The sequence below is a fragment of the Equus quagga genome, chromosome 11 (genome assembly GCF_021613505.1).
Source record: "Equus quagga isolate Etosha38 chromosome 11, UCLA_HA_Equagga_1.0, whole genome shotgun sequence".
Lineage (NCBI taxonomy): Eukaryota > Metazoa > Chordata > Mammalia > Perissodactyla > Equidae > Equus > Equus quagga.
The window spans coordinates 42,073,852-42,097,731 of record NC_060277.1 but is presented as its reverse complement, the minus strand read 5'-3'; the positions used below and the strand labels follow the sequence as shown (position 1 = coordinate 42,097,731).

The following is a 23,880-nucleotide window of genomic DNA, read 5'->3' as shown; positions in this document are numbered from 1 at the left end:
TTGTTCTATATAGGTGGCCAGGGAACGCTTCCCTGAGAGGGTGACAGTCAAGCAGAGGCCTGAAGAAAATGAGAGAACAAGCCGGAAAACAGTGCTCCAGGTAGAGGCACTGCAAGGACGAAGGCCATGAAGTGGGACTTGCTCAGTGTGTTCAACAAGCAGCAAGAGCCAGTGTGGCCGAGGGGGTGAGATGAATGAAGGGAGGCTGGAGAGGAGGCCCGGGCCAGACCAGCCGAGTTTGCTCTGCTGCTTACCTAAGTCTGAACACCGGGCCAGTCTCTAGGTTTTCTGCCATGAGTGATGCTGCTGTGCATTTGTGCACACTGTTCTTCTGTACAGTTCTTTCAGACAATGACCTGGTGCAGCGGGGAAGACCCCCAGTGGTTTAAGAAGCCGGCACGCTGCCTCAAGCCCCAGCTTTCCTGACAGATGAGAGAACCGGGCACATTTCTCCTCTCTCCAAGTCTGTTTCTTCTGCTTTGAAATAAAGGTTTGGGCCACGGGGTACCTTTGAGATCTTTCAAGTCTATTCCAGAAGGTATCATCCCTAAGATGCTGGAGGTACTTTATAGCTCCAGTCCTGTTGGCGGATGGTGTGGAAAGGGTCAGTCCACTGACAGAGCCCCACAAAGATGGTTTTGGTTTCCACACAGATCCACCAGCACTGGGGTGTGTGAGTGAGTGTGTGTGTGTGCTTACTTTTTATTTTAATTTTTCATAAGGATGTTACCATAATGTTATTTATATTACATTTCTTGAATTGCTATAGAGGCTGTGCATTTTTCCACATAATGAGTAAGTGTTCTGTATTTTTCCTCGGGAATAAACAGTTCATTACCTTTGATTCCTTACTAAGTGCATTTTGGGGTAACCAATAATCTGCTTTTCAAACTACTGCTTCTAAGAACGTGTGATGCATAATTTTATATGTCAACTTCACTAGGCCATGGTACCCAATTTTTGGTTAAACACCAGCCTAGACGTTGCTGTGAAGGTTTTTTTTTTTTTTTCAATTTATTTTCATGCATGTGAGGAAGATTGGCCCTGGGCTAACATCTGTGCCAATCTTCCTCTATTTTATGTGGGACACCACCACAGCATGGCTTGACAAGCAGTGCTAGGTCCACGCCCCAGATCCAAATGTGTGAACGCCCTGGTCCGCCAAAGCAGTGTGCAAACTTAACCACTACACAACCAGGCCGGACCCCTGTGAAGGTATTTTTTTTTTAATGCGATTGACAAACCAGAAGACTTTAAATAAAGCAGATTACGCTTCATAATGTGGGTAAGTCTCATCCAGTCAGTTGAAGGCCTTAAGAGAAAAGACTGAAGTCCTCTGAGCAAGAGGGAATTCTGCTCCCAGACTGCCTTCAGACCTGAGCGGCAACCTCAGCTCCTGCTGGAAGTTCTGGCCTGCAGGCCTGTCCTGTCCTGTCGGTTTCAGACTTGGTAGCCCCCATAATCACATGAGCCAATTCCCGTGAGCCCCTTATCTCCGACTCTCTCCTTGTTTCTCTCTCTGTATAAAAGCACAATGTTTATTATACTATGATATGTTATGCCATATACATGTAGCATCATATAGGTAGACAGACACATATTAAACACATCTTATTGGTTCTATCTCTCTGGAGAACCCTGACTAACGCAGAGTGTGAACACTCCATAATGCCTGAGGTCCGTACACCTGTGGGAGACCCGAGATGCCTGAACTAAAAGACAGCAGGGGCTGTGTGTGGTGTGGGTGGGACCTACCTCAGGGTCATCTGATCAAAGCTTCCTCTTGCCACCATGACTGACTCCTGTTCCCACCAACCTGGTGGGTCCCTAACACACGGACCTGGCCTGCTCCTCGTCTCCCCGGTGGACAAAAGGGCACAGCAAGAGCGTATCTGTCCTCCTGCATCTCAGGTAACATCTCCACCCAGATCATTCGTTTTTTCTTGTGCATTTGTCGGAGCATAAATTCCCCGTGCCTTCTCTTTTGTAGGCACTGGGTTACTTTTTAAAATTTAAAGTTCTCCTAAACCCCACCTATTCTTTTGATCAGAATTCTCCGGTTGTATCTTTCTCATTTATGATTAGAACATATTCCTTTCTAACTTGTAGATATCTATCGGTCTCTGATTCCAACACCACCCCCTTTATGAGCAACCTTTGTTTAGCGACCAGATGGTAGATGCTCAAGAAATGTTGGGCGTGAATAAATGAGTGAATCCTAACCCTTGCTATTTCTGTACTTCATTCTTTCATCCAACAAATATGTATTGACCACGCTATGCTCCAGGCACTGTGCTCAGGGCTGGGAAGGCAATGGTGAGGGGAGTAGATCTCCCTCCTTCCCTTGAGATGCTGACAGTTCAGTGCAGGTGACAGATGCTAATCAAATAATTTCTACAGAATATCAGAATTTCAAGGACCTTAGAAACCTCTCATTGTCTTTCTTTCTTTCGTTTTTGAGGAAGATTAGCGCTGAGCTAACATCTGCTGCCAATTCTCCTCTTTTTTTGCTGAAGAAGACTGGCCCTGAGCTAACATCCGTGCCCACCTTCCTCTACTTTATATGTGGGACGCCTGCCACAGCAGGGCTCGATAAGCAGTGCATAGGTCCACACCCGGGATCCGAACCGGCGAACCCCAGGCCACCAAAATGGAGCGTGCAAACTTAACTGCTACACCACTGGGCCAGCCCCAGAGATCCTCTCATTTTAAAGATGAGAAGAGAAAGGCCCCAAAAGGTACAAAACTTGTGCCAGGGTCATGCAACATACCCTCAGAGTTCCACATCCCTCATTTCTCGACTTTCTGTGCTCTCCTCTCACCATCATAAAATGAAAACAGAAAGTCATATTGATGAATACAAAATTCAGGCTGAACCATATGAAGATGTTTTTGTAGGTCAAAAACTGTTGAAGGTCAGTCATTTCATGTGGTTCACACTAACACCTTCTTGCTTAATCCTAATAGCGATCCTGTAAAGTTAGTATTATTCCCTCACTTTATAGGAAACTGAAGCACAGAAAGATCAAGAAGCCTACCCAAGGTTTACAGCTGGTTTGTGGCCACCCTGGGATTCACAGTGAGGTCTGACTGGCACCCAATCTGAGCCCCCTCCAATCCCGTAAACCACTTCAGTAAAGAAATCTACTGCAAACAAGGGGCTGTAAGTGGTGATTACTGTGACATTCCATCCCCTTGTGAGCCTTTCGACCCCCTGTTCCAGGCCTGGTCTCCTGCTCCATTTCCCAGGTGAGAGGCCAGAGGTGGGAGCTGGGGAACTTTAACTTCACTAGGCAACTTCACATTCCAAATGCACTGCAGGCTGTCTCCTGGACGAACATATGCTTTGTTTGCTTATATGTTTCAGTTTTGTTTTTGTAACAGCTGATATATTTAATTAGCAATGGGAATTCCACTCAAAAGACATTTATTGAGAGTCTAAAATGTTCATAGGCACATAGTGAGCATCTACCATGTATCAGATATTGTACTTGAACTTGGGGAGATAAGGATAAATGTTGAACCCTTGTTTTAGGCTGAAGTATGTCCCCCTGAATTGGTGTGTTGAAGCCCTGACCCCCAGTGCTACTATATTTGGAGACAGGGCCTGTAGGGAGGTAATAAGGTTAAATGAGGTCATGAGGGTGGGGCCCTGATCCAATAAGACTAGTGTCCTCATAAGAAGATGAGACATCAGACCTCCCTCCCACCCTTGCCCATGAGCACAGAGGAAAGGCCATTTGAGGACACAGTGAGAAGGGGGCTGCCTACAAGCCAAGAAAAGAGTCTTCACCAAAAACCAAATTTGCCAGCACCTTCATCACGGACTTCTAGTCTCCAGACCTGTGAGAAAATAAATATCTCTTGTTTAAGCCACCCAGTTTTTTGTCATGGCAGCCCAAGCAGACTAAACAGCCCTCAAGGGGCTCATGGTCTAGAAGCTGAGATGGATGGGGAAGAGGAGATAATGCTGAAGGAGCTGTCCTCTGGGAAGGATAGATCGGGGCTGGGCTGTGGAAGCTCAGAGGTAAGTCGCCTGCTTGAGACTTGAGAGGCAGGGAGTGGAGGAGAGCCAAGGAATGCTCCTCAGAGAGGGTGACATCTCTGCTACATATTGGAGGAGGACAAGAACTAAGCCAGAGAAAGAGAAAAGAGAAGGATGTCACGAGCACAGGGAGCAGCACAGGCAGAGACCTCAGGAAATCATAAGGATGAGTGGCAGGTCACAATTAGACGAGAACAAGAAGCACAGAGTGGAGACTCGAAAGTTCCAGGAAACTGCTGGAGAATGAGGGACAAGATGAAAAGAGAACTACTAACTTAAGGGGAAATCTAATTCCAAGGTGGTGAGGGCAGGCAGAGAGCCAGTCCATCATCCAACAGCTCCCGCTTTGTCAGGACAAGGATCGACAGCAACGTCTCAGGCATCATGACTGCCTTTCTCCCGGCTTCCAGCTGTCATCATTTGAACCTGCTGAAGTTTCCTCCAGCCTAAAAGCTCTTGCCTGTCCCTCTCTCTCAGTCTTTCAATTCACTGCCAAGTTTCTTTTAAGAGTTAGCGATAGTCACTCCATTTCTCCTCTCCTCTTCAACCCACTGCCACTTGTCTCTTCTTGCTGAGCGTGTTAATGGCTCTTCTCTGCTGTATCTAGGGCTCACTTCTCAGCCCTCTGCCTAAGTGATTTAGACCTGTGTATGATCTGACCCTACTGATGACTCCTTCCTTCTGGAAACGCTTGAACCTCACTGGAGTTCCTCTCTATTCTGTGAGCCTCTTGAGGGCAGAGCCTGTATCTGATTCAGTCATTGATGAAGCACTCGTTGCCCAGTGTGGTGCTGGCCCTATAACATGCATTTGATAACAGTCCAACAAAGGCTGTCTTAGCATCTTTGACACTTCTCTATTCCAGTTGTACACCCATTACTCTGGTCTCTCATTTCTAGCTTCCCTCTCCCCACTCTCTTCCTCTATCCTCTCCTTAAATGTTGCTCTTCCGCAAGCTTCTGTCCTTGATCCTATTCTTGTTTCATGCTACCTGCTGACTTTGGGTCATCTTATTCACTACCATCTATAAGGATTCCCTTTAAAGCTACATCTCCAGGCCAAATTTCCCTCCTGAGTTGCAGACCTATAGGCCTTCCTGCTGACCAGACAACTAGTATCTCTTGGTATCTTGCAAACACATCCAGGTCCACATGCTCATACTCAACTCACTATCTTTTCCCCCAAACCTGCTCCTCCTCCTGCTCTCCTTTCCCTGGCACCACCCTCCACCCAGTCGTGCAATTCAAACACCTGCTAGACTTCGCCCAATCTAGTTCTGACAATTCTATCTCCTTAAAGCTCTCAGACCCACTTCTGCTATCCCTGTTCGTGCCACCAGCATCCCAGTTCAGGCTCTCACTGTCTCTCATCTGGTGTAAGGTTTCGACTGTGGATTACCTTCTCTGTCTCCCCTCTACACCCTTCCCATTCTTCCACCATACTGCCACCAGTGTGATCTCCCCAAAGCGAAAATCAGATGAAACTATTCACATCCTCTTTGCTTTCAGAATAAATTTGAATTCTTTAGCATGACAAAGCAAGCATGATAATGGCACTTGCAGCTTCTGGTAGGTTCAGTTTGCCATCCCAGAGCATGAGCTGGCATTTGTCCAGGGGCCTGTGGTGTAGACAGGTTATAAATCCATTCTTCTAGGGTGGAGGTAGAGACCATAAATATTGATTCGTTCTAGAGACATTGCCGAATGCCCTGGCATTCTGATCTTTACTCAGCATGATTTGTGAAGGGGGGGTCCCACCTGGATGTGCCCCCCAAGGAGATCTTGGGAGAAACATATGAGTTACTTGCCAGGACAGAGACTAGAGGCAGGCAGGTGAAGGGCAAACTTGAAGGCGCTCACCTTCAGGCTCGTGCCTCGCCCCCCCGCCTGCATGTATTCACCTTGCTTCCCATTTTATGCGTATAAACCATGAACAGAAGCCTGGATACAAATCACCAGCAGCTTATAACTTTAGAGTCTGAATGAAATTAAGTGAGCACTTTAAAAGTTCAGGTGACATAAAAATGAAACAAGGTGGCTGATGGGGGTCTAAGTTGGGTCCACCATTCTGGAAAGTGATTTGGTCAAATACATCTGGAGGTTTAAGTGCACCTGTGCCATTTGACCCAGCACATGTCCAGGACTGTATCCCAATTAAATAATAGTGTATTTAGACAACTATTCTTATGTACAAAGATATTAATGCATAATGTTTATAATAATAAAGGAAGCAACTAAATGTCCATAAAATAAAGGAAACTACATAACTGGTGGTACATTGTGCATGATTATGCATATTATGCACTATAACAGAGCCATTCAAATGACAACGATACAGACTTTAAGTAAGTATACAAGCAGACAAAATCATATTAAATACAATAAGGTGACAAAACTATACGCATAGAATAATCTCAAACTCATTAATATTCAATATATGCTTAGAAAAAAAAGACTGGAAGAAAATACATGAAAATGTTAATAAGGTTATTTCTGGGTTTGGGGATTATGGGTGATTTTTGCGTGTTTTTTAAACTTTTTTCCCATTTTTTAAAAGTTTAAATAATGGTCATACATGTCTTTCATAGCAAAAAAATGAAAATTCTTTTAAGTAATTTTTTTAAGGAAAATCGATTCCGCTACCTGGGACTTCTCTTCATCATTCGTGTTTACCTATAGGTTGCCACTCTTAACTCTGGCTTAGGAGGGAAACTGAGAAGTTTTTGATGAAAACCAATAGAGTTTGTTGCTGTTGTTGCTTTTAATCCTCATGAGCATCTTTGGTTCAGATCATCTCTATGGCTGCACAGCTCCGAATTCCATTGTCTGCCCAAGCAACTTGTGATTCTGACAGAAACAGGGCATATGGCGTGCGCACAGCAGCCTCTCTCGGTGCCCAGGACTCACCACAGCCACTGGCTATTTCAGCTCCCAGCTTTCTGATGTTGCAAAAAAAGCTTGAAATGAGTGCGGAGAGCCATAGCTGGCTGTTCAGGAGCCTATGTGGGGAGGGCTTTCTCAAACCCAGGAGGGGGCATGGAGGAGCCAGACACCCAGCCCCCTCACCAGTCCCAAACTCCAGAAAGCTGGATTTCTTTTCATATTAATTGATATTTCTGACCTCTGTTCATATTTACATCCACAGATAAAGAAAGCTGAAGCTCAGTTGGGACCTAGGACTGATGAAGAACAGAGAGTCAAGAATGCCCTCACTGCCTGCGTTTCCTCGTCAGTGAAGAGGGACAGCTGGATTAGGTTTTCTCCAAATGTCCTATTTTATTGATGAATGTCGGGCAACAAGGGTGCAGGTGTGCACTTACATTACCAGTGCTGTCATCAGAGCCGCCTGAGCGAGCCTGAGTGCCGAAGGGACAGTCTGGTTCTGTCTAAGCCCCCTCTTTACAGGCTGGTACGGCCAGGGCGGCACGTACTGCATTGACAACGGGCAAGTGGCTGGTCTGCAGGCGGGGCCATCCCTGCCCCCTCCCGATTTACTAGTAGGGGACAATCTAATGATCCTTCTAGCCACACAGCCTGAAGAAAGCTGCTTTGTTTTCTTTTAAAAGATTTTAAAAGGGATCCACAAATAAAGCAGAAATAATTAGAACTAACAGAATCATTCTCACTCATTAAAGGTCCCATTGATTGCTTGAGAATTCGCAGATTTGTTCCAAACTAGGATGCAGATATCAAACAAATGCCCTTAATTATTTTTAAAAAGTGCGTACATTCTGTTTTCCAGAATCTATCTTTCACCCAGGACAATTCATAAGAGATTTAAGAATATGCAATGGTAACATTGTAACTGATGTAGCATCATTTAAAAAGAAAACATAGTTTTAACTTCCTAAAAGAGCAGAGCCAGGAGAACAAAGGGAAAGGAGGAAAAAGGCATCCACAGAAAACACCACACACTGGAAATGATTCCAGAACACCACCACAAGCTTGCTTGCATACCCTCTTTCCTTAAATCCTCCATCCCTAAGAGTCCACTCACCTGCCTTTCTTAGGCATCTCGGGTGCTTCTCTTTCTTTCCAGTGCACTCTGCTTTCAGTGGCCGAAACCCATCCCCACCACAAAAGGAAGATGCCAACTTTCATATTCCGGACAGCCAACATGGGTTTCCAAACCCAAACTGTTCACTCAAGAAACAGCAAAGAGGAAAGGATGTTCTTTTTCTCTCTTAAGCCATTATTGGACTGTTCATTATTAGAAGGATGTTTACTCGTGCAAAAAAAATCAACCCACAGTATGTAATCTGGAGAGCAGGAGAAAGCAATTTCCACTAAACCTATAAATCCTCCTACGTCAGATGCAGGGATTTTCTGAACTGAGGTTGAAGTCCTGTGTTCCTGTCGAACAATTATTTTGGCCAGTCTAAATGAGTTCATTGTCAGATGTAAATATATTAGTAAAGGTTTGCATTTTGTTGTCTGATGAATAGAAGGAAGTACAAATGGACTAAAGCAATTTTCAAAATAAGAAACGCCAGAGGTGCTGAACTGTGTCGAATGCCACGTTAATGAGCTCCTCCCTGGATCTGTTTTAAGCTTCAAGCTATTATTATTTGCTTTAGCTGGGGGCTGGATTTGGACATCTTCCCGCCCCCTCTCCTTCTTGTGGCTGAATCCATGGAACCTCAGGGCCTCGTTCCTGGGTGGGTTGTCTATATGGCTGAGGTTGGGGGAGCTGGGGGAACAGGCTATTTTTGTCTTTGTGCACAGAAAGAGCTAAATTTCCTTGTCAGTTGTGTTATTCATATTATGAACTTCATTAGACTTTTCATGTTTGAAAAATATCAGTAATAAAATAACAATAACCATTAAGTCTGTGTTATCCGTTGTTAAAAAGAAGACAATAGGACCCAAATGGAGCCACTTAGGCTAAGCCTCACTTCTCCAAACCTAGACTTATAGTTTTGGCTATCCCAGAAATGGAATCTTAAACCACTCGATCAGAAGTTGCCTAATCAGCACTCGCTCGGCAATCTGCCCGACAGGACCCCTGTAAAGGGGTGGAAACAATTTCCCTTCTTCCCTTCTAGATTCTTTGGCTGGTCTAATAATTAAATTGACATAAGACAGATTAACAGGAGAAAAATAAATTTAATTTTGTATGTATGGGATCCCCATAAAAACATGAGACTCAGAGAGGTGACCAAAGCAGGAGGCTTTTATATCGTTTAGACAAAGAAACAATAAATTTGTGAAGAACTGAAAAGACAAAGAGGTTTTGGCTTAGGGTAGTAAATTAGTGAAGAAATAACAAGGTTTGTTTACACAGTCTTCTCAGTGCTAAATTCCCTCTCTCTCATGGTAAGAGTGCCTTCTACGCTCCTAGAACAGGGAGAGTACCTTTCACATGAGAGATTCATTTCCTGCTTTAAGTGGGACAGAGGGTCAGAGTGTCCTTCTTGCACTGGCTGTTTCTCAAGTAAATTTACTTCAAAATAATCAATATGCCAATGTGCCACATTTTAGAGTGGCATATTCTGCTCCACTTCAGTTGGAAGAATCAATTACGCAACCAAGGCCTTGTCTGGAATGTCAGAGTTGAGACTGATGCTCATTTAACTAGGTATAACAAGCCATTTTAAAGAACAAAGCTTGGCTGTACTTATGGAGTAGTAGAAATCAGTAAATATTTGCTGCACGCATAGATGTCCATGTCTAGATTCTTTTTTCTTTTTTTTGCACGTGGATGTCCAATTGTCGCAGCACCATTTGTTGAAAAGACTATCTTTTCTCCATTAAATAGCCTTTGCCCTTTTGTCAAAGATCAGTTGATTATATTTGTGTGGGTCTATTTCTGGGCTCTCTATTCTGTTCCATTCATCTACTGTCTACTTTTTCACCAATCCCATACTGTCTTCATTACTGTAACTTTACGGTAAGTTTTAAAGTCAGGTAGTGTCAGTCCTCCAATTTTCTTGTTCTCTTTCAATATTGTGTTGGATATTCTGGTCTTTTGCCTTTCCATATAAGCTTTAGAATCAGTTTGTCAATATCCGTATAATAATTGCTCAGATTTTGATTGAGATTACATTGAATCTACAGATCAAGTTGGAAATAACTGACATCATAACAATATTGAGCCTTCCTATCCATCAACATGGAATATCTCTCCATTTATTATGTCTTCTTGATTTCTTTCACTACATAAATAAATGGATTAATAAATACTGCCACTGAGACTTCATGTTTGGAATTATTTCTGGAATGTCAAGAACCTGATCTATACCATAGAATTTTCTTATTTTCAATATTCTCTTCTTATGAATGATTCAGGAGGCAAGCTAACATTGTTTTGAATACCTATGCCCAACAGATAGCTTGAATAAGTCCACTTCTCCAACTGCACTGCCACCGCCCTCGTCTAGGCCCCATCAATTCTTCCCTGGACCTCTGCAACAGCTTCCTAACCATCTCCCCCAGTCCATCCTTGTCCTCCTGCCAGTTATCAATTTACTGCCTCTCAGCCCCAAGCTCACCTCTCTTTGACCTGCTTTGTGACATTAGAGCTGTACTCTGCAAACCACATTTCTTCTTGGCCAGCCAACATGATGCTAGGCTCTGCCAGAAGAGGGTGCTGGTCAGAGTCTGCAAGACTAGAGGAGGGAGAAGAGAATGTTCTTCTTGTTTTTGTTTTTTAAGATGGCAGTGAGGGGTGCAGTGTGCAGCTGGTCTCTGCAGTGTTCTCCAAATAGTTGAGGTTCTCACAGTTCCAGTGAGCAGCCCCCAGCAAGTTTCTTCTTGCCCACGGTGGCAGGCATCTTGTTCCTGCAGCAGCCACACCTTCTCACCAGAGCCTGAATGTCAGACCTTGCGGAACCTCCTCCAAGTTTCTAAGTTCCTTCCTTGCTTACCTTTCCCCGCCTCGAGGGGCTGCTCCCTGTCCACCTTAGAGTCTTCTACTCTTCTTAACAGTTAACCACCTGGCACCTGGTCAACAACTCCCCATATTAAATGTTCCCTGTTCAAATTGCTGGTGTGTTTCTGCATCTTGACTGGACCCTGACTGACACACTCCCTGTGTTATTCTCCAGAGAACAGCCAGAGTGATTTACTTTTTAAATTTGGCCCATTGTTTGTCAATGGGTATAAAAAACAGAATAAAATACAGATTTTCGCCTACAAGGTGAATGAACTCTCCACCCCTGCTAATACACTTCTGTAGTTTCCCAGTGCCCTTTCAATAAAGCTAAACCCTGTATCCTGACCTTGAAACCCCTGCCCAGCTTCCCAAGTTTACCTGGTTTCCTTCCCCCTCTCACCATGCTCCAGACATTCTGCTAGATGTGATGGTTTCCTGCTACGATGGTCAGTATTACGTGACATTTTGGCAAGATCATAGTACCCACTTATTTAATTAAACACTAATCTAGGTCTTGCTGGGAAGGTACTTTGTAGATGTGGTTCACTTCTATAATCAGTTGATTTTAAGTAAAGGAGATGACCTTCTATAATGTGAGTGGGCCTCCTCCAGTCAGTTAAAGGCCTTAGGAGCAAAACCGAAGATTCCCAGAAGAAGAAATTCTGCCGTAAGTCTACAGCACCAGCTCCTGCCTGAGAGTTCCAGTTTACCAGCCTGCCCTGTAGATTTTGGGCTTTCCAGCTCCCACGATCATATAAAGTAGTCCCTTGAAATAAAGTAGGAGATAGATGATAGCTAGCTAGATGGATGGATGGATAGATAGATAGTAGATAGATGATTGATAGATAGATAGACAGATAGATGATAGACAGAGATAGATAGATAGATAGATAGATAGATAGATAGATAGTAGATAGATAGGTAGATAGCTAGATAGATAGGTAGATGATAGCTAGCTAGACGGATGGATGGATAGATAGATAGTAGATAGATGATAGATAGATAGACAGATAGATGATAGATAGACAGAGATGGATGATAGATAGATAGATAGCAGATAGATAGATAGATAGATAGATAAGTAGATAGATAGATAGATAGATAGATAGATAGATAGATAGATAGATAGGTAGATAGATGATAGATAGATAGTAGATAGATGATAGATCGATCGATCGATCTGTATCCTACTGGTTCTGTTTCTGGAGAATCCTGGCTGGTACTCCTGGGTTCCTCACACTCAGCCTGGGGCCCTTCCTGGAGCTCTCTCCCCACCTCATGGGGCTGGCTCCTCTCATTCTTTGTCTAACTGAACACTACCTTTTCAGGGAAGCCCTCCCTGGCACTCTACCTGAATTGATTTTGTATCTGTTCTTCTCCCTTAAAGCATTTCTGACTACTTGTTTATTGTTGATCTTCCCTACTAGGATTTTAACTATCAATGAGGCATATCTGTTTTGCTTATTACTTAGAACCTTAGCTGGCTCACAGTCGGTGCTCAATAAATGTTTAGTGAATGAATAGATGAACCTATCAAATGCCCAATGCTTTTATTTCCTAAGGAAGAAAATGTACAAACACCTTTAAACTTTTGTCTAATTTTGAAGCATTCTAAAATATAGGAAACAATTTCAGATACTCATGTATTAATACATTTTAGGAAAAATTTCAACAACGTTTGAAATAAAAATTATTTCTGATTAGCATTGATTTAATTTTTAAACACAGTATCATAATTGCCCCAATTTTCTCTCCTTGAAAGTTCATACGAATCCAAACCATTCTGTGTAGCTCGTCTCCTGCATAAAATGACCTCTCCTGGCCACAGCAGCTCATCTGGAGCTCAATCTCTCCGTGCACTGACAGCGCTTATTCTGTACCACGCAGTTTTAGCATTTAATTATCTGCTGCCTAAAATGACTGGCTGCTGGTTTCACATATGCTGTATTAGCCTTCTTTCTCTAAGGACAACAGAAATGTCATCTCTGTATCTTGCTCATCTTTTTATCACACCAGCACCCAGCACAAGACTTTGTGCACTGTCGGCTAAAAAATTAAATTCCTTTTTGATTCTTTATTTCTCATAATTATGGTCAAATAAGACATATTTTGTGAATGTTAGACCAATTATCTGGTGATTCTCTGAACAATCGCTCAAACATTTGGTTAAAATCCTTGAGACGTTGGGCACCTTGGTCTCCTTCCTGTGAGGCAACCCCAACTTCCTGCTTTGGCAAGCTCTTTCCACCAGGAGCCATAACTGGTTTTTATATTTTTTAAGAGCTTTTTTTTTGGTGAGGAAGATTGGCCCTGAGCTAACATCTGTTGCCAATCTTCCTCTTTTTGCTTAAGGAAGATCAGCTCTGAGCTAACATCTGTGCTAATCTTCCTCTGTCTTTATATGTGGGATGCCACCACAGCATGGCTTAATGAATGGTGTGTAAGTCTGTGCCCTGGATCCAAACCTGCAAACCCCAGGTGGCCAAAGTGGAGTGCACGAACTTAACCACTACACTACCTGGCTGGCCCCCACAACTGATTCTTAAAATATGACTTTTAGGGGCTGGCCCAGTGGTGTACTGAAAAAGAGAACAAAGGCAGGCAGCACTAAAGATTTCTAATTTTTAAAACTACCATGGTTTTCTATTTTTAGATGACTTGAATTTTTCCCTCTGTCAGGCTAGAAGTAGTTATGAAAGTACACGGTATTTTCCACTCGGTCATCAAGATCTTGGGGGACTTTGGACGCATGACTTGCTGTACTGCAGTCTCTGACTTGGAGACAATCCCGCTAAGTTTCAGATCTACCAAGGGCTAGGGATAAATAAAACATGTCTATAAGGTGCTGTGTCAACGAAAAGAATAGTATTACAGAAATAATACACAACAACGTCCACACAAAACCAATAGATAGTTTAAAATGAAAAGCAGTCAAAAGCAGTGGTTCTCAGGGCCAGCCGGGTGGCATGGTGGTTAAGTTCACGTGCTCGGCTTCAGCAGCCCAGGGTTCATGGGTTCAGACCCCGGGCACGGACCAACACACCACTCATCAAGCCGTGCTGTCAGCATCCCACATACAAAATAGAGGAAGATTGGCACAGAGGTTAGCTCAGGGCCAATCTTCCTCACACACACACATACACACACACACACACAAAGTAGTGGTTCTCACCCACTGTTTCAGCCCACCCAGCAGACTGGAGACCACTGTGTGGCCTTAGGGAAACTGAAGGGAGTCCACCAATCCATATGGGTACGGTATCTGTGAAAAAATAGAGGTTGACTTAACCTGGCTTAAGCAGAAATCTATTATCTCACAAAACAAGAAGTCCAGCCTACAGGGTTGTTTGATATAGTGGTGTCATCAAAAACCCAGGTGCCAGGTGGCATAGTGGTTAAGTTTGTGCACTCTGCTTTGGTGGCCCCAGGTTTGCTAGTTTGGATCCAGGGCACAGACCTATGCATCACTCATCAAGCCATGCTGTGGCAGGCGTCCCACGTATAAAGTAGAGGAAGATGGGCATGGATGTTAGCTCAGGGCCAGTCTTCCTGAGCAAAAAGAGGAGGATTGGTGGTGGATGTTAGCTCAGGGCTGGTCTTCCTAAAAAATAATAATAAGTAAATTTTTTAAAAAAACAACAACAAGTTCTTTCCTTCCCTCATTCTTTCATGTGTCCTCTTTTTCCTCTGGCTGTCTTACTCATGGTTGCAATATGGCCACCGACAGCAGCAAGTTTCCTCATTCACATCCAGTAGGAGAGACAGAGGGGAAACCTCTTCCCAGAGCATGGAGGTAAGCCCCTGCCTTCAGTCTGACTGGGCCAAGTGAGGTCAGAAGTCCACCCCTGGACCAGTCACCCTTCCCAGGGAAAAACGTGCTCTGATTGGCTTAGACTAATCAGGATCCCCCTCTGGACTGGGACTGGGGCAGGTGCTTGAAGAACACCGGGGTTCTGATTCAGGAAGGGGAAAAACAGAGCGGATGCTGGCTCAGCCACTAATGGTGCCCATCACCAGCAGGAAGCCTCTGGAGACAATGCATAACAAAGCCTCTGGAGAACAGCCTTTGCTGCTGTTCCCAGTTGGCGCAGGGACTCCTGTGACCAATAAGATGCAAACCCGTTTTGGAAGTGCAACTGAATTCATAATATACCTTTAGTCGTGCATATTCCCCACGCAGAGACGTTATAGTGATGAGCACCATCATCTGATTAGAAAGGAAAGAAGGAAGGAAGAGCTCTTTGTGTTGGAAACTGTTGACTTAAATTGCAGATTCTGTAGGAGAGTCAGCACAGCCCTGTCTCCCTCTGCTGGAATCATAAGGCAACTTTCTATTCATTTCCAAGTCTTTTTTTTTGAGGAAGATTAGCCCTGAGCTAACATCTGCTGCCAATCCTCCTCTTTTTGCTAAGGAAGACTGGCCCTGAGCTAACATCTGTGCCCATCTTCCTCTACTTTATATGTGGGACGCCGACCACAGCATGGCTTGCCAAGTGGTGCCATGTCCACACCTGAGATCCCAATCAGCCAACCCCAGGCCACCGAAGCGGAACGTGGGAACTTAACCACTGCGCCACCAGCGGCTCTCCAAGTCTACTTTTTAACTGAAACACATAGGCTTCTGGGTTCAAGTATAACTTCACCAAGAGTCCCCTCGTTTCTTGTTGTTGGAGTCTGATATGCTTGTCATGGCTCCAGGGCAGTCCTTGTGGAGAAGAAGAGGAAATATCTCGTGATCAATCTGGGCCTGAAGCCACAGTGACCACAGAGCTCCGCAGTGTGGAGCCCTTGGTGGGATCTGCGGGCAGGGAAGAGAGCTGTGGCTGTGGGGTGCCCTTGGCAGCATTATGTGGTCTGAGGGCTGAATACAAAATGCAGGGACTTCTCTTGTTGTCCCCAAAGCAGCCCAGCTGCTGAATAATTGCAGTGCACAATTGGATGGTCCTTTGGCATTTACAAAACACATTTTTCCCACCGTGATTCCTTTTGGCCCCAAGAACCAGCCCTGGAAGTCAGCATAGCAAGTTACTACCGCCACTTCGTTGATGAGGAAGCTGAGGCCCAAGACATTAAGTTATTTTCCCAAGTCAAGCGGTTAATAATTAGGAAAATTTGTGCTTTTGATCCCAGGGTTCGTGTTCTTCCATTGATGCTAGACTCCGCCCCCTCCTGAAATGGCTGCTCTGTAAAACGATTTTGTCACACAGTTCTCTTACTTAATATGTTGCCCAAGACATTCTGATGACAGCTCAGATTTTTTAGTTAATTAATTCCAGATTATTTTCTGCTAATTAGAGGAACAGATTCATTTGAATTAAATAGAGATTTTTTGGCAATGGTAAGAATGAATTCTTTGAATGAGAAGCTACACTGGGAACTGTGGAACTCTCAAAGAAAAGAAAAAATGTAATTTAATTTTACAATAAAATAAACAGCAGGCTTAAACTGAACTCATGGGTAAATGTATAGCAGAAAAGAAGGACATACCATTGTGCAATTTAAGGTATGACTATGTTACTTCTTTTAGCATGTGACTGTTGACTCACAGATTAACCTTGGTTGTATGTAATTCCTTAAAATCAGTTAACTTAAATTCCATTCTTTCTCTCCCTCTTTCTTTCTTTTTTTTTGGTGAGGAAGACTGGCCCTGAGCTGACATCTGTTGCCAATCTCCCCAAAGCCCCAGTACGTAGTTGTATATCCTACTTGGGAGTCCTTCTGGTTCTTTGCTGTGGGACGCTGCCATAGCATGGCTTGATGAACTGTGTACAGGTCCACACCCAGGATCTGAACCAGGAAAACCCAGGCTGCTGAAGCGGAGCAGGTGAACCTAACCACTAGGCCACGGGGCCGACCCCCTATTCTCTCTTTGAATCTGTCAAAAAATAAAAACAAAACAGCAAGCCTCAGAGTGTATTTATTTATCTCCATTTTCTCAATGACTTGGTTCTTTGCTTTAAGGAGAGAGAAAACCCTGGAGAGCTTAAGACTCAGTGAAACTAATAATTTTTGTAGATTTGTGTCCACCTTCCGCCCTCTGAGGGTTAGGGGTAGGCTTTCCCCAGGGGTTCCTGAAATTGCACTGAATCTTTCTCCATAGCCTGCCATCCCACCAGGAGAACATGCGGGCAGCTGGGCTGTGGACATAAATCTCAGGTTTGTGGAGGACGGCAGTCCGCGAACGTCGGCACCCCAGGTTTGTCTTACGCATCTCACAGAATCGTGACTGTCCCATCTGGGGAAGCGTTGGGCTCCCCAGGCTAACCTACCTCATCACCAACAGAAAACAGACCCGCATCGGTTCCTTGGTTCTGGGCGTTTTTTCCAGGTGGCTATCACGTCGTAGGAGGTTCTCCTTTTTATTGGTTCCATTTAAGTAAAACTGGTAATTTCCTGTTCTGTTTTAGTCACCACTGGAGACAGAGCTGGCCAGTCTCCAGTGACGCGGTCTTTGGGGCCGGGACGTCTACTTCTAATTGTTCTCTAGAAAATGCTAAAGATAGTAGCGCAGGTGGCTTTCTCAGTGGGTCCTTCTTGAGCTGAATATTCAGTAGTTTCAGGAGTTGCTGAGTTTCATCTAACTTTAGAATTTCCACAGCTTGTGCTCTGAAACCTCAGTGTTAGGGACACGTAATTTTTTGACAATCACGATAATCTTGCTTAAAAACTGTGCTTTACTTTCAGGTCAATCTACAGGCGTGAATTAGTGGTCCATAGTAACTTTAAAATGGAAAAGAAAAAGAACTGCTGTGCTGTGCACCCACCCGCCCCACCAGTCATACAAGGTGCCTCTCGATTCAGTGATCCAAGGCCTCTCAGACAGAAGGAGGAGCCCGAGGTGCTGGGGGAGTCTATAAGAAGCAAGGCCAAACTGTCCGGGGGGGAGGACAGAGACGTTCAAGTAAATGACCAAATGGCCTTGGATATGGGGATGCACCCTTCTTAGCACTCAATGCCACAGGGCTTTCCCACGTTGGGGTGACACTGTGCCATGTGTCCTGGGAAAGACGACCAGACTTAGGAGCTCCTGGGGTCTGCTCCAGCAGTTGGTGGTTCTGTTGTCTCGTAAATACAAAGCTCGCACTAAGATTCTGGCTGACCCAGCAGCCTCCCTGCAAACCTCCAGGAGAAGCAAAATGAGAAGTCACTCAGATTTTAGGCAAACTTTCAGCTTCCTTCTGTTACGGCTAGTAGATAACATGCCAGAGAATTTGAATACAGCAACCCTCCCACGGGGAAATAAAGGCTGTGGGTGAAGACAGTTCCTGTAAAGTGGGCTGCTAAGAGGAGGTATAATGACATCTTCTTAGGCAGATGGCACAAGAGTGACAGCTCAGATTCAAGTCAGTTCTACCTGGGTTCCAATCCCAGGTATGCCATTTACACCTGTGTGGCCTCTGGGAGGGAAACCCGTCCAGGCGTCAAGTTCTTCATCTGTAAAATGGGAATGATAGCAACACTACTGACTTCTTAGGGCTGTAAATGAGTTAATAAGCAAAGCGTGCAAGACATGCGCAATGGTTCACTGCAGTCTCGCAAGCGAAAACTCGTCAGAGATAACGCGCCCACCCTGCACTCACACAGAGCTTTACGCTGACAGATGCTTTCCGTGCCTTCTCTCCTTTGCTTCTCACGACAACCCCATGAGGTAGGCAAGATAGGAATTAGTGCCTCCATTTTATGCATAAGGAAACTATGAGTCCAAGAACTTTCTCCCCTGTAAAGTGCAGAACTTAATACCCATCGGGAGTGACTCATCTTTAAATGACAAACATGCTTTTTCAACCAATCCTATTTTCTTCATTTGACTGAAGTTGGTAAATCACAGCGTTTAAAAACTACGTGAATTGGTCATTTTTTGCTTCATCCTACCAACTTCTATAAATTCCTTCCTCCTCCCCTTATCCGCCCAAAGCGGGGTTCCAGTGGTGCATTTGCCACCTCTGAGCTTCAGCCAACTCTCCGTCTTCGACCAGCACGTTTCTGTGCTAGGTCAGGCACATGCTCAGACACACCTGTCAGTTCCTTTATTTCTAAGTTGTAAATTTGTTATTTATTTATTTAAATTATTTATTACAATTATTATAAGAAGCTTTACTTCTCCAACCTGGAAATAATCCAAATGTCTAGCAACAGGAAAATGGATAAAGAAATCACGGTTTATTCATCCAATGGGACACAACCCAACAGCAAAGAAGAATGAACAACAGACACGCGCAACATGAATTAATCTCAAAAATGCTGTGTCGAGTGAAAAAAGCCAGACACAAAAGGGTTCATACTTTGTGATCCCATTTATATGAAATTTTAGAAATGACAAAACAAATCCGAAGGAGATAGAACCCAGAACAGTGGATGTGAGGTCAGAAGGAGGTGAACGTAAGGATCGACTGGCAACGGGGCATGAGAGGACTTTATGAGGTGTCGGAAATGTTCTCTCTCTTGACTGGAACGTGGGTTAATGAGTACACACGTTTGTTCAGCCTCGTGGAACTGTACGCTGAAGATCTGTGCATTTCCCTGCAGGTAAGTCAAAGCTCAATAAATCTGTCAGCTGTAGGTAGTTACATGGTTATCTAATAATAGTTTATTCATAGGTGGCTTTTCCAGAAATAGAGGTATGACTAGACATGCCAACTATTCAGATGCCCATATTCACGTGGACTATTGAGTAATATGCAATAGACAAGAGCAGAATAATATTGTAGAAAACAAAAAATGCCTTTGTTCTCGTGCACTATGACCGTAAGGTGAGCAGTAACTTGAATCACAGACGCACAAATGGTCCGGTTACTAACCCATTTAGCAACACATTGTTATTCACAATGTTGTTTTTAAACGTAGTCGTTTCTTTTATTGAGAAAGAACCTCCAGAACAATAAACTCCAGCTATTTATCTTATTCTGTTATTCTTTTCATGTTTAATACACATATATCAGATTTGCTTACTGACTCAATTTCTTAAAGATATTAAAGAAGAACCTCTCCTCTGTGGTCACATTTACGTCCTTTAAGCCCACAGTACTTCTCAAAACAATGCACTGTTGTTGACTAAAAGGATGGGGGTGGCCCATGGCAAACCCTCCCCCACTCCCGGGAAAACAACCTGAGACCATGAATCACCATGGAGGCCTCGGCTTGCCTTCTCGAATCTAGTGATCCAGGCCCCCTTAGAGCATGGGGAGGACAGGCCAGCTTGACCTCTGCAGAGAGCATGGCGGGGAGCTGTCACCCAGACAGACGGGGCAGCCAGGGGAGCGGGCTGTGGCCTTCACCACCTATCCCAAGGAGAAGTGCCTTGGATTTGCTGACTCCATTTGCTTGCCACCAAAATTGGCAGAGTTGGGGAAAAAGGAAGAAATCTCGCCCTCTTTCAAAATAAACAATGGCAGGGAGTCAGTGCCCAGGTCCTATTTCCAGGCACAGAAACCTTCCAAGTCTCTTTGAGCTCAGTTGTAACGGAAGCTTCTGGCATCCACACCTTGCTTCAGAAAGACCCATTTATCCCTGACCTGTCTGCTTCACACCTGAGATAGACACAAGAAGGGATCTAGGTGAGACGGAGGGAGAGAGGCAATGGCAAAACATTTTGTCCTTATTGATGAGCTTCCTAACAATTCTCACGGGTGCTTCATGGAAACAAGTGGGTGCGCTCTTGGGTGGTATGGCAGGAACTGCTCTTTCCTACACTATATGTTTTCCCTTTTTTTCCAGAATTCCCAGCTTTTAGCTAGGTAAATGCCTAGTCAGAGTAAACACATTTCCCAGCATTCTTTGCAGCTAGATTCGCCCATGGGACCAAGTTCTGGCCAATGGGAAGTGTGTGGCAGCCTCCTGGAACTTTCCTTGAAAGATAGCTAGCATGCTCCCTTTCTCCTTCTTCATCCCATTAGGCATCCTGCTTCTTAAGTTGCAGGAAGGATGGCTAGAGCTCCTGCCACCATGTTGGACCGTGAGGTCAAAGGCCATACTCTTGGGCAGCAAGCAGTGGGCTGGAAAGAGCCCGAGTTTCCAGTCCCCGAGGACTGCATGGATCAGCGCTGCTATACCATCTGGATGGCTCTTTCTTTTACGTGTTTCTTTTATTGAGAAAGAACCTCCAGAACAATAAACTCCAGCTCTTTATCTTACTCTGCTATTCTTCTTATTTTTAATACATGTACATCAGATTTGCCTACCAATTCAATTCATTGGAGATATTCAAACTCGGAAGAACCTCTCCTCTGTGGTCGCACTTACATCCTTTAAGCCCACAGTACTTCTCAAACCAATGCACTGCTGTTGACTAAAAGTCCACGTTCTTTTACGTGTAGCTGAATCTCATTGAAACTGATGTGGGCGACATTCAGCAAGTCACTGAAAGCAATTGTATAAACCTGGATGGTATCAATGACATCAAGCAAGTTTTTTCAAACGAGTTTTCTTGAGGCCAGAAATAGGGTCCAGGAAACTCAGTGAAAGGCATGATTCAGTGAAGAATCCTGAGAGATGGGCCATCTTATCTTTGCAACCTTCAGAGAGAACATATGAGGTGCCAAAGTCTGGGTATTCACAGGTGTCCCAGTGGATCAAAGGGCGGAGGGGATGAAATCTCCAGCCAGAGTGAGGAGTCTCAACCCAGGTCACTTGCTGTCACCAATTTCAATTTGATGGATATTAACTAATTTGAATTCTATCATTGGCAGAAGAGGCTATCTGGGCAAGCATTTTCCCTTTAGAAACTAGCTGTCTGACATTATGCGTGGCACTCAACCTCTCTGGGTCTGTTTTCTCATCTGTGGAATGCAGAGCAAGTTGTCCCTTAGCAAGGTGGTCCCCAAAAGTGCCGGCTGGTCCATAAGGAAGTTTTCATCCCTCCTTTTGACAAGAATGTCAGGGTGAAGTGCAAACTGGGTTTTCTTGAGAAGGATTTCATATATTCTGAGATCTGGTCCTCCTACATTTTTGTTGAATTTTTGTTGTTATTTTAGAAATGACTGTGATTAAAGATGGAAGTGGTGGGGCCGGCCTCGTGGTGCAGCATTTAAGTGCGCACATTCCGCTTCAGTGGCCCAGGGTTCACCAGTTCCGATCCTGGGTGCCGACATGGCACTACTTGCCAAGCCATGCTGTGGCAGGCATCCCACACATAAAGTAGAGGAAGATGGGCACAGATGTTAGCTCAGGGCCAGGCTTCCTCAGCAAAAAGAGGAGGATTGGAGGCAGATGTTAGCTCAGGGCTAATCTTCCTCAAAAAAAAAAAAAAGTGGAAGTGGTGTTTTGGGTTGTGGAGGCAGTTTTAATGTTTTCATTTGGCGAAGTTAAAAGCTAGCAACTTTCCTTACCATACCCTTCCTCCCTCTCCTTTTCCTTCCCCTCCTTCCTCCTCCTCGCCTTCATCTGCTTTGTACTTTCTCTGGGCCAGGCACTGGGCTAAGTACTTTAGACACATTAAATCACTCCTCATATCTGCCCTAAGACATCAGAATTACCATCTTTTTTTCAGATGGAGACACTAAAACTCAGAGAGACTAAGTAAATGACTCAAGGTCACATGGCTGGCAAAATGCGTTCACTTAATCTCCAGGCTCCTGTCTCCATGATGGACATGAATAAGCTATCTCAATAGCTGACAGGAAATGCCGTGACGTAAGTAAAGCACAGTGTCTAGAGCGTAGTGGGGACTTATAAAGAGTAGTTAGTCATTCGCTCCTTCTATAAATATTTACTATGTGTCCACCATGTGCCAAGCACTGTTATATACTCTGAGATACAGCAATTAAGAAAATAGACAAAAATTCCTGCCCCATGGAGCTTACTTTCCAGGGCTTGTGACATCTGTGCTTAGGTCCTCGGCTGCCTCTTTCGCCCACACGCACTATCTGCTCACAGGAGGAATGAAAGAGGCTTGCGGCCATGCTCCACTCGGCAACCTTCAAATGCCACGGCAGAGCAGACACCGGGGGCAAGCTGGGGATATGGTGCCGGCAGCTGCCAGCTTCCTACTGGAGGAAGAGCAGTGGTGCCCTCTGAGGGAAAAGGAAAGATGCGGGGAAAGGAGGAAGTGGGTGCCAGCTGGCGGCCAGAAGAGGCTGGCAACCAGAGGCCCAGGACCTGGGGCTGGAGGCTTCCTCCAAACACGTGGGGCAAATCTGACATCAGAGCAGAAACCCAAAGCTTTGTGGGTGGTTGGCGCCTGCTTGTCCCTCCCACCTCCAACCTCCATTCCACCTCTGCCACCAGGAAGCCAAGTGCCTTCTGGATTGATCTGGGGAGAGCTGATAGGACAAGACTGACACTTCCCTCTGTGTCTCGGACCCCACAGCTTTCTTGCAGGGAACCATGAAAGGTGAGAAGGACTTGGGGTCAGAAGTCCCAATTCCAGTCCTGGCCCTGTAACATGCCATCTTTACCTCTTATCTCCTCTGTAAACCCTACGTCACCCGGTTCTTACAAGGATTAGGGGCCTGGGTTCCTGTAAAAGCACCTGCTCATAGCAAGTTTAGTATTCCTTGTTGGGCTGGTTGGATGAACAAATTGTTGGGAAGAGAGTTCCCTCTCTCCTCTCCTCACTGTGCCCACTCTGGCTGGGTCCATTGCCTTGTCCCCACACACTGCTCATCCTGTTCTCCCATCTCCCACCACCGGAGTACACCTTGAAGCACCCCCAGAGTACACGTGGGTCCCAGGGAACACAGTTTGCAAACCATGCACACCAATACTCTCCCAGAGAAATATGTTTCAGACTTATCACCAGCCTTCAAAAAAAAGTTAGTATTATTTTTTTTTTAAAAAAAGAGAGACTGGGGACTACAATAAAACCAGAAACTCTTGGGGTGGGGCTCAGGCACTGTGATTTTTTTCAAAAGCTCCCCAGGTGAAGAGCTGGGAACCACAGATTAAGGAGAATGATCACAACATAAAGAAAGTGCCTCAGTGCCCAAACGCATAAAATGCTTTGGGAACACAGGTGAGACAGTGAT

At 44.7% G+C, this 23,880-nt stretch overlaps 1 protein-coding gene across 1 annotated transcript in view; it reads right to left on the bottom strand.

Annotated features, from left to right (window-relative positions):
* The window catches only part of GABRR1 (gamma-aminobutyric acid type A receptor subunit rho1), a 35,244-nt gene extending 27,081 nt beyond the window's left edge, over window positions 1-8,163 (bottom strand). The window contains exon 1 of the mRNA XM_046677062.1: window positions 8,042-8,163. Within this exon, the coding sequence (XP_046533018.1) occupies window positions 8,042-8,163 (122 nt within the window). The remainder of the gene's footprint in view (window positions 1-8,041) is intronic.
* Between the last annotated feature and the right edge of the window lie 15,717 nt (window positions 8,164-23,880).